General features: G+C 32.4%; 2 protein-coding genes across 8 annotated transcripts; both read left to right on the top strand.

The window, feature by feature from the left end:
- Positions 1–309: 309 nt before the first annotated feature.
- Fwe (calcium channel flower) lies at positions 310–4,884 on the top strand. 4 transcript variants are annotated; one of them, XR_013080666.1, is made up of 6 exons: positions 310–513; positions 600–720; positions 983–1,190; positions 1,282–1,389; positions 2,112–2,294; positions 4,253–4,359. XR_013080666.1 is itself a non-coding variant. In XM_076777322.1 (6 exons), exons 1-5 carry the CDS (start codon positions 511–513, stop codon positions 2,233–2,235), a joined length of 564 nt encoding a protein of 187 aa, XP_076633437.1. In that variant the 5' UTR covers positions 313–510; the 3' UTR covers positions 2,236–2,271; positions 4,253–4,884. The 4 variants fall into 4 exon arrangements, 2 of the variants coding, with proteins under 2 accessions (XP_076633437.1, XP_076633436.1); XR_013080665.1 differs by lacking the exon at positions 4,253–4,359 and adding an exon at positions 2,721–2,747; XM_076777322.1 differs by having other exon boundaries at positions 313–513; positions 2,112–2,271; positions 4,253–4,884.
- Positions 4,885–10,129: 5,245 nt separating this feature from the next.
- Med26 (mediator complex subunit 26) lies at positions 10,130–14,279 on the top strand. 4 transcript variants are annotated; one of them, XM_076777459.1, is made up of 4 exons: positions 10,130–10,428; positions 11,549–11,623; positions 11,715–11,990; positions 12,976–14,279. In XM_076777459.1, exons 1-4 carry the CDS (start codon positions 10,366–10,368, stop codon positions 14,164–14,166), a joined length of 1,605 nt encoding a protein of 534 aa, XP_076633574.1. In that variant the 5' UTR covers positions 10,130–10,365; the 3' UTR covers positions 14,167–14,279. The 4 variants fall into 4 exon arrangements, with proteins under 4 accessions (XP_076633574.1, XP_076633577.1, XP_076633575.1 ...); XM_076777462.1 differs by lacking the exon at positions 10,130–10,428 and adding an exon at positions 10,527–10,582; XM_076777460.1 differs by lacking the exon at positions 10,130–10,428 and adding an exon at positions 10,541–10,586.
- Positions 14,280–18,471: the final 4,192 nt, after the last annotated feature.

The raw sequence follows: 18,471 nt of genomic DNA, 5'->3' as shown, positions 1-18,471 counted from the left end.
AAGACACGACTTCTAAAGTTTAATTTTATGGATAGAAATACTTTGTTAGTAAGTTTATATTAAATAATACAACCTACTTGTTGTATACAAAAACCTTGGGATGACATGAATTTTATGCATAATTTTATAATTTCCTGCTCCTTTGTCCTAAGATTGCTAGTTAAGAGTACATTTACCATAAGCGTGTCAATTGAGAATCTATGATTTGTCTCTCAACTCAACTAACAATGACAAAGATTTTTCGAAAATGGTAAAGAAAGGTTCATATTCGCCATCTTTGTCAACTCTCCGAATTGTCCGAAGCGCCACAGTTCACTTACGTGTGCTTTTGCGTTAGTATGCGTGAGTAGTGGGGCAGTTCCTTGATGGAACCGGTCTGCCGTCTGGCATCGTTGCTCACGGGTCGATTTTCCGTACATCAACAGATCCTTACCGTGCTCAGCACGGTGTGCTGTCAGATCCATTTTGGTTCTGTCAGCTGATAAAGAAGAGGAGTGTATAACGATCAAAATGGTAATGTGTTTTGTGTGCGTGGAATCGGAATTGGTTCGACACGTGTCTACGTTTGCTAACGATCGTAATTTTCTTTCAATTTTCAGTCGGTCGTTGAAAACATATTATCGATTATGCAGAAACCAGGACAGGATCCTGTTGCCAAGGACGACGTACCCTGGTGGATGAAGTACGCTGGCCGAGGACTCGGTACCGTAGGAAGCCTAAGTACGTTTATGCCTAGTATACACGTCACAAAGCGTATTTCATCCCCACAGATTTAATCCCTGCTCATTATTTCTCAATTATACAAAAATTTCGCTTTATCTTTGAAATTCGCATACCAATTCTTTTCTAACATAGTTACACAACCTTAAATCTTAATCCATATTTGTTGGTTGTAATGTTTCTTTTGTCTTTTCGAAAATCATATTATCATCAGTCTTTGTTTATAATTCTATCATACTATGCAGTTACTGATTCATTGCAGTTGCAATATTTCTTGGAGCTTGGAATTGTGCATCGATACTCTTGGGTTCCATAAATTGCTTGATCAGCGGCATGTGGCAGATGGTGGCTGGTTTCATAGTCGTAATGATAGAAGCGCCGTGCTGCTGTCTGTTTATTGATTTTGTACAAAACCTTAGTGACTGGGCAGAGAGCAGACCCTATTGGTACAGGGCAGCTGTGTATTGTTTGTAAGTTCCTTTAATTCAACATTCGAAGCATTACTGTGTGTTTCTTTTCATTTCTGAATGAATATTAGACATATGTTTCTTTTCAATCCAGGATAGCGCTTCCATCAGTCTTCCTTTGTATAGGACTAAGCAGCCTGTTCGGCAGTGGTTTGATATTTGCAACGGGTGTAATATACGGATTAATGTCGCTCGGAAGAAAGTAAGTCAGTCATTTTACACTTAAAGTAATTCCTTTACACATAAACTACCTTTCGTACCTATGTCAAGTCACAATGATCATTTGTTGTCCCATTACTTTAGTTAATGTGAGAGAAATGTGTGGTAAGTTTCTTTAATGTGTGTACATTGCTTGCGGGTGGAGTGGCTATTTATGTTTGAATTTGTTGCTGTGGTTTTTGGGTACATAACTTAATTTATCATTGCGTAAAATATTTATTATTTCATTTATATCATCGTATTATAATTAAGGATCGAGTTCTTGAAACCTAAGTAAACAACAAACTTTAATTTTTATTTCATTTAAGGAAAGTTCGTTTGTTCTTTAAATGTTAATAAATTGTTCCTAAAAGTTTACTTTGGAATTCATTCACTATATAATTTTGAAAACATCTTGAGGTAAAAAGAAAGTTAACATTTTGAATATCTGTGTTAGAAAATTACCTAAATGTTCAGTCTATCTTCAGATTTATAGCTATAAAAAAGTAATCAATGTGAGATTGTGTCTTTAGAATTGAAGAAGTCTTGTTTGAAACAGGTTCGTCCGAAATGAATTTATTTAAAACAGTTTTGTTTGAAACAGATTTGAGTGAAAATATTTGTCCATTACCAGAAATTATTCAGATTTAAGCACAGGAGATTTGAAGTGTTGAATTTAATAGAACGTAATTACTAATGTTGTTACTAATCCACTAATAATAACAGAGGATCCAGGCCCGACCAAGCAGGAATGACGTCGGGTATGGGTTCCCCACAGGGTACGGTACCCCCTACTATAGATCACCCTCCAACTATCGTGGAGGATCCCGATGTCTGGAGCTCTACATAAATCATCAAACATTCATTGCACCACTTCACTAACCAGGCAATAATATATTAAATTTAATGGTACTCTTATGTCTGTAGTTCTCTTAGAAAACATTATACAGTAATGCCTTGGATGTGGGCTGCTGTTTAGGATCGAAACTGATCAAAGTTGAAAGGAGGTAGATCTTCCAGGAAATTCAGTGTGGCTTTTTTCCAGACAGTACAAATGAGATAGAAATGCATAACACGGCACATTGATATCTCACATATTTAAAAACATAAATATACTATGCTTCACTGACAAGAAGTCCTCTGACTAATCCAGGCCCGTTTGTCCTAGGAGACTTCTAGTCAGTAGAGCACTGTACTTGATCATTGAGACAAGTAGGAGGATAGTTTTAAGAATTGGTGCAGATAGCAATTGGTCAATTTTCAAGGCATCACTGTACCTTTATAATTAGTAGATTTTATATTCTCAGTAATAGAAGTTCCATTATCTTATGTTAGATTCATTGGTCCTGTTTCCCTAAATTTCTGTGGTAAAATTTAGTATGTGATTTATAAGGGACCCTAAAAATTCTTATTCTTTTAGATTTGTAAATGTTTTTGTCCCCTATGCAAATGAAATTAGATTGGGAAAATCTGAAAGCAAAGGAAACAATTGATATGTTGTATCAATTTTATTTAAAATGTGAAATATGATTTATATGAAAGTTTGAAAGAAGTATAGAGTAAATAGTTTTTACAGAACATATTATGAACTGTTTTCTTTGTTTTCGAATTTTTGCAAACTAATTTTAGTGAGATAGGATACAAGATCATTTAGACATTTTGAAGAATAAATGTGAAATTTGATTAGAAACATCAGGCGATCTGAACAAGTAGTAGGTCAACAAAATGAGTTTCAAATTCCGCAAATTGACACCCATAAATTAATTACTACCTAATTTCGTAAAATTAAAATGCATGCTTAAGTTTGACAAAATTGTTTCCCAATTTTAAGTAACCATTCATTTACATGCAATCACTTTCATTTAATTTTCAAAGTCCATTTCACAGCTTTCAACTTGTTATTTTAAAACAGTATGCATGCTGCATTCTTGTGTACTTTCAGAGTTTCAAGTAGGAATGCAAAAAAATCAATTGTGCAAACTTAGAAGTTACAATAAAGAATTACAACTTTATGCAACATCTGGAAATCGTGGTTTTAGTCGGATTAAGGTTTACATTAGAATAATTCCAACAAATTTTACTTCAAAACCATTATTTATCATTCTTTTTCAACTTTAATAACTAATTTTCTTCAATTCCTGCCAAAATTCCGAAACATTGGCAAATTTAGGTAGTTGCAATAGTTATGCAACTGGAAATCATTTTTTTAGTTGCGTAATATTTTATATGGGAATAATTTTAATAAATTTTAATTAAAAGTTATTATTTATCTTACTTTTTTAGTTTGTACAACTAATTTTTTTATATTTCTACTCAAAAGTTCAAAACTTGCTTTAGTTGTGCACTACAGTGGTATAATACTTTCTTGCTTACTCAAAATTATTAGTTTTCTATATCCTTTCATAATTATGTCATTTTAGTGTTTAACGTCGATTTAAATCGTATAATAAAACAGGATTAGTGTCAAAACGTATTACAAAAACGTCGAAATGATAAATATTTGTATTTTAAAGGAAAATAAATAATGTATATAGATAGTCTTATAATAACAGATTTCACTTTTCCTATAATAAATTTCTTCTGTTCTAAAAAATGCAATATTCGAAGTTACAAAGATTTTAGTAGCAATTTTAAGAGAAATTGATTTATGTATACATATAGTAAATATAAATTATTTAAATCCAGTAAAATAATAATACATTTTGAACAATGACTATTTTCAATATTTTGTATGCAAATAGTCTTTGAATAGTTTTCACAGTATCATTGAAATATCATTAATATTATGTTTGGCTTCTCATTACGATTAAGTACATCTTCAGAAGTGTGAAAAATTGTTTGAATTTTAATGATTTCTGAATTTTTAGGGCACCTCTGCGAGAAATGAGATCAGCAGCGACGAATGTCGAGGTTCCTTCGTCGAGTACGCAAGCCACTTTGGTTGAAAATGCTCAACCAATGGGTTTTTCAAACAAACCGGATAGTAATGTTTAACTTGTAAAAATTAATTGGCAAAAGATTGTTTGGCGCAAGTGGTGATGCATATTGATCGATTGAAAAATAACCAAGCCCGTGAACATTACTATAATAAGACGCTTGTTTCTATTCAACAATATCTTAGAAATTTTATTCAATATACAATTGTTGTTTGAATTATTAGTAATGTTTGTGTCGGAGTTTGGATAAAATATTAATTATGTAATGCTTACAACCAATGTTGTTTCGTCATACTTATTATCCAATTTAATTGCAATTATAAAGTTTTAGACCAAAATTAAAGACCACTGTAAAAATTGTTTCATGGGCTCGGTTTTCATGCGGTCTCTTTTTATCTGACATGTGTTTTGGACGTAATTTCCCATTGAAATTTTACATTTCCACGAAATAAGTTTCCATTTTCAAGTAAATAACACTTCCAAAATGTAAAATACATCGATATTTCGAGGAAGACTATCGGATCATAAAAGTGGTCAAGTACCATATCTTGTTGATTTAATAATTCTTCTCCTTTTTTATGCATTCTTAATGCATTCTTCTCTCTGCCAAATTTATTGTACATATATATATTCGTATATGTATACCTATGTAGGTCTGAATTAATATGTAATTATTTTACGCAATATGTAAATTTGTGTTGCATTGTACTTTTCGTACAGTTTTTTTTCTTTTTTTTTTTCTGAAATGTAGATTTTTAGAAGTTTAATTTGTAGTAGTTGGTAACTTCATTTTTGTGGCCAAATATATTTTAAAAGTTTGTGAAACTAACTACTATTTTGTGATATAGCAAGGAAAGGGAGTAATAATTACGTTAGTGTATTTAAATGTACGAATACATTATGTTCAGGACGATCCTGATATTTGCATTAGTATTCCTTATATTCGCGATTGGTTTTTACTCAATATTAAATACGCAGATGATTCCGCGCTCATTGTTGTAGTAAAATTTTTTAATTCTTTTTTTTTTCTCAATATAAAGTTATATCATGTACCATTAATCAAATAAGCATTTACTTGCTATTTCGAATTATCAATATGCTCGATCATTTTCTTATCCTACATTCCCATGTTTAGTTAATTTATTTATTAAGAACAAAAGACTATAGGCGTTCGGCAACGAATCAGTTTTTCCAATTCCTTTAATATTGCATTTGCCAAATGAATTTAATTTAAAAGCCATTTTTTAGAGGCATGCAGATGATTGTATTGTCATAGTTAGTATTATACACCTAATGTTTATTGTGATTCACATAATATATATGTATATACATACATATATATATCATTGTGATTGTGTATGATTAAGAAGACTTTTATGTTCGTATATAACAAGAAAATTAGTATACTTATGAATCGCATATAAGGTATTAGTTAGTGTCTATAGAAAGAAAGAAAAGTATGCATGCAATTTAATTATTCATTGCATGTAGTTCGTGTACAGCACCCATCTACATACAGATTCACACACACGCGCATACACACACATACACACACACATTGAACATTTCTGGTTCCCATAATGGTATTTCTAACATTGTTTACGAAATATATTTATTTGAAACGTGTAAAATTTTGTTGGTAAACGTAAGGAAAAAATATGTTATCGATCTCTATGTAATTAACAGTTAATTAACAGTTATCAGTATGAACATTTATATGTAATGCTCAATAATAAAACGGATTACGTAGTATAGTATATCGTACGAGTCAAATATTATGCCGGAAAATCGGGGGTGTACGGGTAATCGTGCCGCGGGTCTGGACCCGAAAGTTTGTTACTCTCGGGTACCCGAATATTTCTAAGATTCGGGTACCCGACTTTCTCATTGGGGCTCGTAAATTTCTGATACTCGGGTACCCGAAAATTTGTAAATTTCGGGTACCCGTACATTAAAAATTTTAATGGGGGATTCTAGAGGCCAAAATAAGACGAAAATCAAGAATACCAATTTGTTGATGGAGGCTTCGTTAAAAAGTTATTAACATTTAAAGTTCTATCAGTACTGAATTTTTTTCTCGAAAATGCGAAGGATTTCGGGGGTATGCCTATTCACCAAAAATGATTGCAATTGCCCCCCGCAACCGAAAATAATTTTTTTAGAACGATTTGAAGTTTTTTTTATCCGTCGAAAAATTTCACATCTTCTCGAATTTTTTTCTAGAAAGTGGGTAGGATTTCGGGGGTATGTCTATTCACCAAAAATGATTGTAATTGACCCCCACAGCTAACAATATTTTTTCCAGAACGATTTGAAATTTTTGAATTCAATTGTTAATAACTTTTTAACGAAGCCTCCATCAACAAATTGATATTCTTCATTTTCGTCTTATTTTGGCCTCTAGAATCCTCCATTAAAATTTTTCCCGAGTCTCTTACTGGAATTCGAAAGCTTACAATATTCAGGTACCCGAAATCGATGTCGCCTCTAGAATTTTTCAAGTGTTCGTGTTCCTGATCTTATTTTGATTTCGGGTACTCGAATGCTATAAAATCAATTCTCCCTGACCAGAAACTCTAAAAACTTACTCAAATTCGAAACGTCGGGAACCCGTCCACCCCGATCGAAAGGTATTATCGAATTGTTTTTATGATTTTATATTATTTCAATAACAAGCTACTTCTATTGCATTGTTAAAAGGCTAAGATCCTGACTTATGCAAATGAAACGACAAAAGAAAATATTGAGTAGAATTTCTGTAAATGTATTATGTACAATATATACCATAAATTTACACGCGCAATGGTTTATTGATATTGTAAGTAGCAATACAATGAGAATATGATAGCTATATTTTTCTGTCATAAAGAAAAATGTGTTCAAAAATTGAATAATTTATAGTTTTACACATACTCGTGACCAATTATCAGAATTAATCATATCTTATAATGGAAAGACATTCATAGTTTGCTACAGATTAATGTATTGTGTGTAAATTAAAAAAAAAAAAGAGAAATGTAGATATTTAACTTCTATTATACAACATATCAGTTGGTATATTTATTATTCGTATAATGTTTATTGTACTATAGTGGTTATTGGTCGGCTTCTAATACTCGTGCGAAAAAATATAGTATAAAAATATTTTTAACGAAGACTCAAAAATGTTCAATTACACTAATAGCATTTATTAAACAAAAGCTTGAGACATATTGTTACGTATATATTATATTAGCAATCAAAGTAACAAATTGATGAGTTTGATTATCTGTTACATATATGTATAGTGAAATTGTCAATAAATACGCCAAATTATTAAAATTTTATCAGATTTCTTAATTAATGCGAATTAAAATAAATTCTCGATAAACAGTCATTATTTATTTAATCTACAATTTTATTGACAGTGTTGTTAATAGCACCAACCAAATTTCAAAGATTTCGTTTATACTTTTGTTATTAATAAATTTTTGTTAAATATTATAATATATAATATATAAATAAATAATCAAAAACAATAAACATATAATTATGTTCGTGAATTATAATTGGAAAATTAAAATGGGAATTAAAAACTTACCAATAGAATTCATTGAAAATACACTCAACTTTCCTATAATATGGTTTCCATGTAACATAGTTTTAAACATTTGGATATCCCTCGTGTAGCGCGAGTTTTTCTCTTACACTTTAGTTGGAAAAAACAGAGAATTCCCCGTTTATACTAAATGAGATAATAAAATAGTTTCTTTATAATTATGTACAATTTGAGTAACATTTTATTAAATTGTTAAATTTTTGTTTATTTTAATTTCAATGTACGAACTTTTAAGATCGTTAAAAATGCTTAGAAAAACTTCATTTTTTTTCTTTATAGACGTAAATTTATGTCGTAGTCTTATATTAACAATCTTTCAGGCATATGTTCATTGTCTGTTTTTGTTCGTTAATTTTAAATAAACCAATTATGCCTGATTCTAATATTTCAATTTTAACAAGAATTGTTGCTACTTTGTATCGAATTTTTACTATTTCTAAGTATCGATACAACAGGGAATGAATTAACCATGTATAAGAGGATTGACTGTACTATATTAGGTTATAATTTATTTTTCTCTTTATTATTATCATTCTCTTTATTACAGAATAATGTTAACAATAACGAAAGAATGTTTTGAAAGATCGAACGGTCGTATTCTTTCTCAGAAGAAAGTAGTAGAACAAAATTGTCAATGTAATAACATTTTTGCAGGCTTCATTACATGTGAAATACTATTTTTCATTGTTTTCTCTTCTTGGTAACATATTTAATTGTTATTTAAGAATTCACATAATACAAATAATTTAATTGATACAATTTAATATCATAACATTTGTCTACTTACCTTGGTTACTTTTCAATTTTCGGTGGATATATTCTCGTTCAAATACAATACCAATTTAAGTAGTGAATTAATAAATATAAGAACATCAAAAGTAATAAATTCTAGTAGAATCTATCTAGCAATAAAATGTTACTAGAAAATCAACTAACTTACGATTTGAAGGTGTTAATATCGTGACAATGATATAAATGCTCATTGACGTTGCAGATCACTGAAGGTTGAAGATTGAAAAGTAACTAAATAAATATCATGCCGGCAAACAATGCACTGGGAACTGTACGTGAAAACAGCTATATTGGACTAGATAATTTGGTTACTTTTCAATATCTAGGCTAGATGCACACGAACGGTGCGTTTCTATGTTTTTCCTCGTTTTACAATTGAGACAACAGAGACAGACAAGGTGGCGTTGCTATGTCTGTTTTTGTTGTTTTCAATTGCAAGACAAGGGAAAACATAGAAATGCAACGGCGACGCACCACTCGTGTGTATTTGGCCTTATTGATCTTCAGTTAGTGAATATCAGGTAACCATAAATATTAAGAAGTTGGTAAGTTCGTTCACGTTTCTTTATTATATCGTTAAATACTGTCAATTTTATATGACTTACTCAACCACTGATATACATGTCATTTCATTCTACGGTCTGCTCTTTCTTGGATAATTTAAATATTTTATTTACAGTAAAACTCTTCGTTTTATTTATTAATTTTCCGATACTAAATCACAAGTAGGTTTGATTGTAGTACTAAGATGTTACTAGAAAATCAAACCTATTTGGAATTTGGTGTCGTTAGTGTCGTGATATTACCGTTGGCGTTCTGAATTTATTATTTTTATCATTTTCGTACCTATTAATTTATTATTCGAGTTTTTATTACGTTTTAACGAGAGCATAACAAAAACAAGAAAGCTTCTATTATAAAATCTTTATAATGAAATACTACGATACAGTGAAGGAATATATCAACAGCTTGGAGATCACTAAATGTGAATAAGTATATTCAGTGTATCTCTATCTACGGTTCGTTCTATGAGCAAGAATGATAGAAATACTTTTAAACGATTAGCTTACACGATATTTTACAACTTTTTACCAAATACAGATAAATTTTATCGTCTGAGACAATTTTCTAAGTTATTCAATAAGAAACTCCAAAGACAAATATTAATAAACAAAATATTCAATGACTCGATATTCACCAGAGATTGAAAAGTAACTAAAGTAACATAAAAAATTGTAAAGAATGTAACCAAAGCAACGTTTAACATAGGAAACGTTCAAAATTGCAAAAGGAAATTTTCAAAATGGAAAGAAACAATTGAACGAAGGAAACTAGTGGGAATTCGATATTCGAGTATGGCGCCATTGAGTGGGTAGTGGGGATAGAAGCGAAGTGTGGTAAATGGAGTAATCGTCCGACCACGAGAGGAGCTAGTAGCGGTGTCTCGGCAGTACGAGGCGGCGTGGGGCTAGGGACGATGCATGGGCTGCGACTAGGAGGCACTCGGGAGGCAGGGAGGGCATGCGAGCGGAGCACAGTTCAGTAGTCGCCATTGCAAGTCCCCCCGTGCTCTCGTATTCGTGTCACTCGTACGCGTGGAGCCGATTTTCCGCTAACCTAATCTCCCCGCGAGGGCCCTGAGTGTGCCCCCCCGATGCAGAGATATTGCAACGAGCTCACCGAAAGATTGTTGAAATCTCTTGACAAGGAATACAATGTAAGTAGCGGAATGAATCCGCGATGCGCCATCCGTCCGCTCACGCAAACGGCTATCGGGCCACTCTCGATCCCCCGTGCGCCGTGCGCCGTGTGCCTGTACCAGTGGCGTGCGCGAGAGTCTCTGAGAATGTAGTGTAGCGGCGGCTCCGCGTGTGAGTGAGTAACGTGTACCTCTATGTGCACGTAAGCTGCCAGACGGCGAATATCGCCTATGCACGAATGTGTGCACGTCGAATGTAAACGATTCCCGTCGATCTACCCTGGAGCATAACCTTTAATATTACGACGAATCGTTCGACTTTCAACCAGGAAATTTTGAAACACCTTTTGTTCTCTTATTTCTATGTTCTTCCAAAACTTTGTTATATCTGTAGTAACTCGGTCCCTCACGCTTCCATACGAACAGTATTAATTAACATTGTATTTTTTGGATCTTCTTCCTCCTCTCTCTCTCTCTCTCCCCCTGCCCCCCACCCCCACCGGAAATAAGATTGTGTTTTTATTGTATCGAAATTTCGGATTCCTTGGCCCAATTAAACTTCTAAACGGTCGTTGTTCAACGAACATTTTCGGGTGTACTGTTTGTTCCATATTTAAAATGCCCATGGATACGGACACGTGTTGACTATTGTATTTTCCATGGACGAATCGTCGTACACGATCGTCGACGGTTTTGTCTTTTGGCATCGAAGTAATCCGATATCACTGTGGACGGTTGCCGACAGCGTTTTTTAAACGATGCTCTCGGTCTTGCTAATAAATCGATACTATTGAAATAATTGAAACGGAAAACTGGCTTGCTATATAATAGTAGAAACATTATATATTATTGCTGGGAAACCGATTTTTCCATCGCGTTGAAAATATTTTAAGCAATCGACGAACTAATTTAATTATCACTGTATACGCGTTAGTTACGAATATGTAAAAAGAATAAGCAAAGTTTGTCTCGAATAAAAACATCGCCAATTATGTATTTGTTACTTTTAATAACAATCACGAAACGATATACAACGTTTTATCACAAATCATTTTGAGAAATATTTGATGTTCAAATGCCATTCTACCGATTGTAGAAAGTATGTTTACTTGGGCAATAAATTGTCAAAATTTCTTAGGTCGTCGATATGGGAGCTGTTGTGGATGTCATTACGGCCCTGGAAAAGACGACGATCACCAAGGAGTTGCTCGAGGTAAATAACACTCTAACAGTCGCATCAGTTATTACAAGTCTTCTGTGTTATTTGTATGCATTCATGAACAATATTGTTTTAATGACTTCAGATTACAAGGCTTGGAAAACACATTAATGAACTACGACGAAAGACAAGTAATGATGCTTTGGCTAAGCGTGCAAAGGACTTGGTACGCCGGTGGCGGGACATGGTCTTACCATCTGCTCATTCCACACCGCAACCCACACCAGCAGACACAGCACCGCCTGCTCTCAATGGAGCAAAGCCACACAGCCCTGTGCTAAGATGCTTCAAACCACAAAGTCCAGCGCTGAGAGGCTTAAAACCTCAGAGCCCACTGTTGAGGGACACTGCTGCTCTTAGAGTGAGTTATGCCAATTTGATATTTTGTAAGAATGTGTGCAATTGTTCGTTATATCAATCTTATATCTCATGAAACTCATTTCTACTTTTATACCTCATAAAATCAATGTGTAGAAGAAGGGATGATATGTACATTATAATAAAATTAATAAACCATTGGGACAAACATATATTTTTGCTATGCTAATTTCCATGTCTAAGAATGTCAACATTTGTTAAAACTATACTGTGAAAATTGGAAATATTCGATAGCTAAATGGAGAATTTTTTACTGTATAACATTTTTTATACAACTAACATTACATCAGACTTTATGAATTCATTCTAAGTGTATCAATGAAATATCAGGCATTGACCAATTAAAATTTTTAATTTGATTATGAATTGAAAATTGAATTAGTTGATTCATAAAAGTAATTGTCAATTGTTATATAATGGAATATTTAATAGAATATAATGGAAATATATTGGAATATATTGGAAATATATCTTTGTATATATGTATAGTATATTGAAAACATATCTTTTAGTTTATGATAAAATAATGCAACAATATAATTTTTTTATTAGTGGTTATTTTAATAAGATTTTAGATTCTATAATACGAATATAATAATTTGGACAAATAAATACAATTATGAACATTCATATAAGGATATAATATCACAGTAGTTGATCTTTAATCAGTTGTTCTTTTGACAATTGAATTCCTACTGTTAATTGTTAATCACAATTAAACGAAGAAATGATCCACAATGGAGAATTACGAAAAATGCATGAAATTTTATTTAATCAAGCCTACAAGATTAAGTTGAGAATGTTTTGTACTTGATACAATGATTTTGTCCCTTCCAAAACTTTTCTTCTGTCTTTGAATAGATTGTGTACACAATCTCAATTTAGAAAACTTAATTGATTCAAGCAGGTATCCATATCGTATGAAGTTAAGTAGTATTGCATAAAGTTACACGATATTCTCGTTGTAGGTGCTTAGCCCAGCTCTCTACGTGCACAACGACAATTCTCATTCTCCGAACGCATCGTCGAATAAGCAGCAGTCAATCACTACGACCAGCAATCACAAAACCAGCTCGGATGTGGCGTCGATGCTCGGTTCGTCGAGCCAAAATCATGTGACGGAAGCAGTGCCACGAACTCACAGTTCCAACAAACGTCTGCGAAAAGAGGAACCGACGATAGATCACCGTGACTCGGACCCGATCGCCAACAGTGAGCCGTTCATCAAAAAGCAACGTTTGAACGGCGAAAACATAAGTGGTAATTTAAATTTGCAAGTGCCTAGCCCGACGTTGAAGGAACGAGTCAGTGATCGTTTCGCGGATACGTCGAACGATCCGGACGATTCGGGCCCGAAGAAGCGCGGTAGAAAGAAAGGCAGCAAGTCTACGAAGAAGCAACCGATATTAGAGGATCGTGTTAAAGAAAAGCTAGCCAGCATATCGAGGAATCCGAAGCTGAAGACGACTCAAGAGCTGCTAGCTGATCTGCGTGCACGCGGCACCAATTCTAGCATTAATTCGAGTGCTCTACCTAGTCAAAACGTGGAATCGCCGAGCGTCGAAGACATTCTGAGAGGCAGCAACGAGCAAGTATCGAAGTTCCTTCGTTGCTCCCAGAACAACTTGTCCCACAGAAGCACGGTTCCGGAAAGCTTGCCGGAAAGTCGGTTGAAAGTTGCGGGGAACTGCAACGATCTACCATCCAAGTATCAAGATGTGTATAAAGAGAAATCGGCGACGAATTTTCAAAAAAGCCAATCGCAGTCTGAAGATCTAACGGTCGAAGAGATACTGGCCAAATTACCGCCTCTAGATCCAAGTTCTATCGATTGGGGTGAAAACGAGAATGAGCCGACGGAAGACGAAAAGAATACCGAGTACCCGCCTAGAGAAATTAGAACAGAGGACATAGAAAGGTTACATACGCAGTGTGTAGAAGGACTGAACGGAAACTTCCAACCAAAACTATCGTCGTTAACTTCTACGTTAAAGGAGAGATCGGAGGAGAGGGAGGGAATGTCAGAGATCAATGGTGTAAACAGTGTGTATAGTCAACAACAACTTGACGAGGAATTTCGTGAATGGCATCAGATGCTCTCGAGGGCCAGTTACGATGGTCAAATCCTTCACATATTGCCTTATGTTATTATTGATTAGTAATTTTATTATCTTATTCTATTATTATTCCCAAACTTGTGAAGAATCCCTGCAAAATATTAAAGAGATCGATCGACGATCACTCTATTAAACCAATTTTGTATTGCAATTTACGATTGCTATTTATTTCTTGTATATGCTCGTGTTTATCTACCACCCTTTATCATCTTTTATGAATTATTCATTATTATTCAAATTGAACGCTCTTTTGTTATTTATCACCGATAATTGGAAGTGTGTTACACGCGAACCGATAAACTTATCGTCATTAGTTTTGTTATTATTGTTATTGTTGTTAGGGGTGGACACGTATTTGAAATTTCAGGACTCGAATGTTTGGGAGGTTCGAAATTTGGGACGATGATAAGTCTAGAGACTTTGTAACGATGGGAATTTAAATGGGAAAACTTTTGATTGAAAAATTACGCAAATACGTCACGTTTTTGTCGTTCGAATGTTTCTGGGCTTATTATTATTAGGGGTCAGGGGTTTCCAACTGTTTGTAATGCTCGGGTACCCGAATAATTTGTAAGATTCAGGTACTAAAATAATTCGTAAAGTTTTTCTAATTTTTTATTTTTTTTTTCTATAAGATTTGTAAGTGTTTTCGTATTCTATTTGAGTGAAATCAGATTGTGAAAATCCTCAATTATGTTTTCCTCCCACTAATTCCAAATAGGATAGTTTTCACACGACATATTCAACATATCATGAATTTGTTGTCTTTATTTGGCTTTTACAATCTGATTTTATAATAAGTGTAGAATCCAGTTATAAAAATCAGCCAACCAGTAACAAAAGATTCGGGTACCCGAAGTTTTTGGTTTGAATTCATTTATAATTGTTATTATTTCAGTTATTATTATTATCTTAATTATCACTGAACGATCCGACTTTTAATTTCGGATACTCAATTCAAAAATTGGATCGGGCAGTGATGATAAGCTTAAGAACTTTCTAATTACGGAAATTTCGATGGAAAACTTAATAGGAAATCATGTAAAAACATGAAATTTCTGTCGTTATAAAGTTCTTGGACTTATTATTGAGTGAACAAGTACCCGACATTTTGGATTTGGATCAAGTCGGGATCCGAAGATTTCTAATACTCGGGTACCTGAAAATCGAAGTCGGGTTAAAAATACAAAAATTTGTAAAATTTGGATAAAATTTTACAAATTATTTGGGTGCCAGAGTATTACAAAGCTTTGAGCTTGAATCTTACAAATTATTCGGGTACCTGAGTATCACAAATTTTCGAATACTCGTACATTTATAGTAAAATCTCATTTAAAATAACCCGATTCGTTATATAAGATTCGAATCTTACAAATTATTCGGGTACCCAGCTATCCCAAATTTTCGAGACTTTACTCGTGTGTCTGATGGTATCCTTAAATCCCCCTCTCCTCATTTCTACTGATCGACCCAATTTTTTTCGTGCCCAAAACTAACAAACTATCTCGATTTCTCAATCCGAATATTCTATCAGGTACCTAAAACATTACGAACTATCAGCTCCCAATCTCGACTAAAATTCCTGTTCCCAACCCTGGCTCGTTTACCCGTTCACCCCTAATTATTCTCATGCTATTATCAGCCATTATCCTTACCATAATTCATCGTTGTGACAACAAAAATATCTTTCGTGGAATAGATCTAAATATGCAAAAACAATATCTGGAAAACTGGAGTAGGTTTACATTAAAATCCTGATGGTACCCCCCTAATCACTATTCTTTTGTTGGATACATTACGTCAGTTTCACCTGTCATTGTCATTAAAATCATTAACATTATTGCTATATTATAGTTATTAAAAAGAAATCACAAACAGTTGCAAAAATTATTATATACAGAACAACTCAAGTCACAAATAAAAGTTACTCTTTCTTTTGATAATTTTTTTTCACATACCACAAAACTATGTCATTTTTCTTAAAAAGCAATTATGTTGTTTTTTTTTTTAAATACAACATAAATGACAATATAATATGATCGATCGCTTTTTACAAATTATACAAATGATTTCCAATACTTTTGCTAAGAAAAGAAGGCACAGAAAATTAAATCAAATACTCTGCACGTTGACTTGTCTATAAAAAAAGAAATTGTACTGAAAATTATTTTCAAAATGACGTGTTACGATTAAAGAAACTTACGATAAAAATAATAGCAATTTTGTCTGTCTGGTTTATCGAGTAATATTATTTTAAGATTTTTCTTGAAGAACGATTTTAGCCAAAAGAAAACATAAATTATGATAATTTTTACTATGAGAATACTTTGTTTATATAGAGAGAGAAACAGTAAATTGTTTGCAAGGGGAATCTTAATTAAAACTTAAAAGCAAAAACAATTCGTCTTACGAGTTACGTTGTTGTAAATTCTCACAACAATCGAGAAATGTTGCACACAATCAAAGAAAAATCAGTTTTACCATCTTGCAAATTTTTGTATCTCGTTGAAAAAGAAAAGGAATTAAAAATATAACAAAAAAGTTCGTTTAAGAAAAAAGAATAGTGAAACAGTTATGTTCCAAATACTTTAATACTGTGTAATTTTTCGAATAAGAAGACTTTGTGAAATTTAATTGAATTTAATTGAATGAAACTTAATTGAAATTTATAAACAAACACAATTTGTCTCACAACGTGTTTTGTTGCAAATTCTCACAATGGAAAAATGTTACATACAATCAAAGGAAAATTAATTTCATCACTTTGGAAATTTTTGTATCTTGCGGAAACAGTATAGAAAAAAAACAAGAAAAAAAAAATTTCATTTTAAAAAGAATAGTAAAACAGTTATGTGCAATTTTCCAAATATCTGAATACTTTAATTTTTCGAATAAGAAGGAAATTTTATGATTTCAAACTGTAAATATTATCGTTCGAACCAAAATGTGTTAACATTCTTTTTTAGTAATAACCAAATAACATTGTTTTATGTAAAAAGGAGCAAAGGATATGTAAATATTACGTAACTATAACGTGTATAACTAAAAAGCTTTGTGAAACATGAATTAGAAAAGAAAAAATCTCTCATTTTACATGTGTTCGTTTTTTTAATAATAACAATTACCTTTTGTTTCGTTTAATTGTTGTTCGAATTGTTTGGGCTCGGGACTGAGCTTGTATAGTAAATAATTAAGAAAAATGGATAGTGGTATTGCCATGGTGACGAAAAACAATGAAGATACTTCCACGATTACGTATATAGGCATTTTTATAATTTCTATTGATTGGAGAAAGCTTTATTTCACTAGTACATTTAAGATAATTTGTTTATATAGACGTTTATTTATCTATCTTTATATTTAATATTAAAAAAACACAAGTTTATGTAATCGAATACTATATAATACTTAATCTCTAATCATTTTTCTTCTTATGGTATTTTAAATATTTTTATTTGTAAATTGTATTTGGTAGAAGTTCGTCAATTTCCATCGAGTATACGAATTGGAATTTATTTTTTAATGTACACGTAATAAGCTTTGAAAATAGTTCATAAAAATTGTGTGATTTTGCGTTAAACAAACATCGATTCCCATTAAACAAAATTTTTATTTCTAAAGTAACGAGTTGAACATTTTAGAATTCAGTGGTTTCGTAATTCTTTTTTTTATAATCTGCGAGAACGAAAGGAAAAATTAATATATTGTTTATGGTTTGATACATGAAAATTCTATTCTTGTAGAAAAAAAACACACTAAGCGGCGACGTATGAAGTCATGCGAACGCTGCTAAAGAAAGACTTGTGCCTTTTGAATTTCTGCTATAGTGAATTAATTGTTGAACGACGAATTATGACCAATTAAAAAGACAGTAAATAAGAAAACAGAATTTCATTGAGGAAACATGAAATGATTGTTAAATGGGGGAAATATTTATCCATCAACGATGGTGTCCGATAGTTCATTAATAAACCAACTTCCTACCATCGATATATACTAACAATTAATTCCCATTGTTACTAATAAATTATAATTAATCAGAGCTAGTATTTTGGTTCTGATCGTTTTATTTTGTCGCGGAAAAGCTTGCATTTTACTATACATATTTTTACAATATGCTTTTCAATACAGCGTATTTGAAACAAATTTAATTTTAATGACAATCCATCTTGCTATTTTGTGTAAATTTTTGTTTTGTAAAATTTATGACACATTGAAAGACATCCGCTATAATAAGAGGACAGTAAATAAAAGAATAGAATTTTATCGAAAAAATAATTGTTAAATGGGAAAAATATTTATCCATCAACGATGGTGTTCGAAAGTTCATTAATAAATTAACTTCCA

This window comes from Colletes latitarsis, chromosome 11 (assembly GCF_051014445.1).
Source record: "Colletes latitarsis isolate SP2378_abdomen chromosome 11, iyColLati1, whole genome shotgun sequence".
NCBI lineage: Eukaryota > Metazoa > Arthropoda > Insecta > Hymenoptera > Colletidae > Colletes > Colletes latitarsis.
This window is presented reverse-complemented; position numbering and strand designations above follow the sequence as displayed.

Excerpts from the sequence above, each read along its gene's own strand:
- Fwe (XM_076777321.1), top strand. Across the intron at positions 1,191-1,281 it reads AGGGCAGCTGTGTATTGTTT|GATAGCGCTTCCATCAGTCT; the intron begins GTAAGTTCCTTT and ends TTTTCAATCCAG. Across the intron at positions 1,390-4,252 it reads TTAATGTCGCTCGGAAGAAA|GGCACCTCTGCGAGAAATGA; the intron begins GTAAGTCAGTCA and ends CTGAATTTTTAG.
- Med26 (XM_076777459.1), top strand. The coding sequence starts at position 10,366 with ATGCAGAGATATTGCAACGAGCTCACCGAAAGATTGTTGAAATCTCTT. Across the intron at positions 10,429-11,548 it reads CTCTTGACAAGGAATACAAT|GTCGTCGATATGGGAGCTGT; the intron begins GTAAGTAGCGGA and ends AAAATTTCTTAG. Across the intron at positions 11,624-11,714 it reads TCACCAAGGAGTTGCTCGAG|ATTACAAGGCTTGGAAAACA; the intron begins GTAAATAACACT and ends TAATGACTTCAG.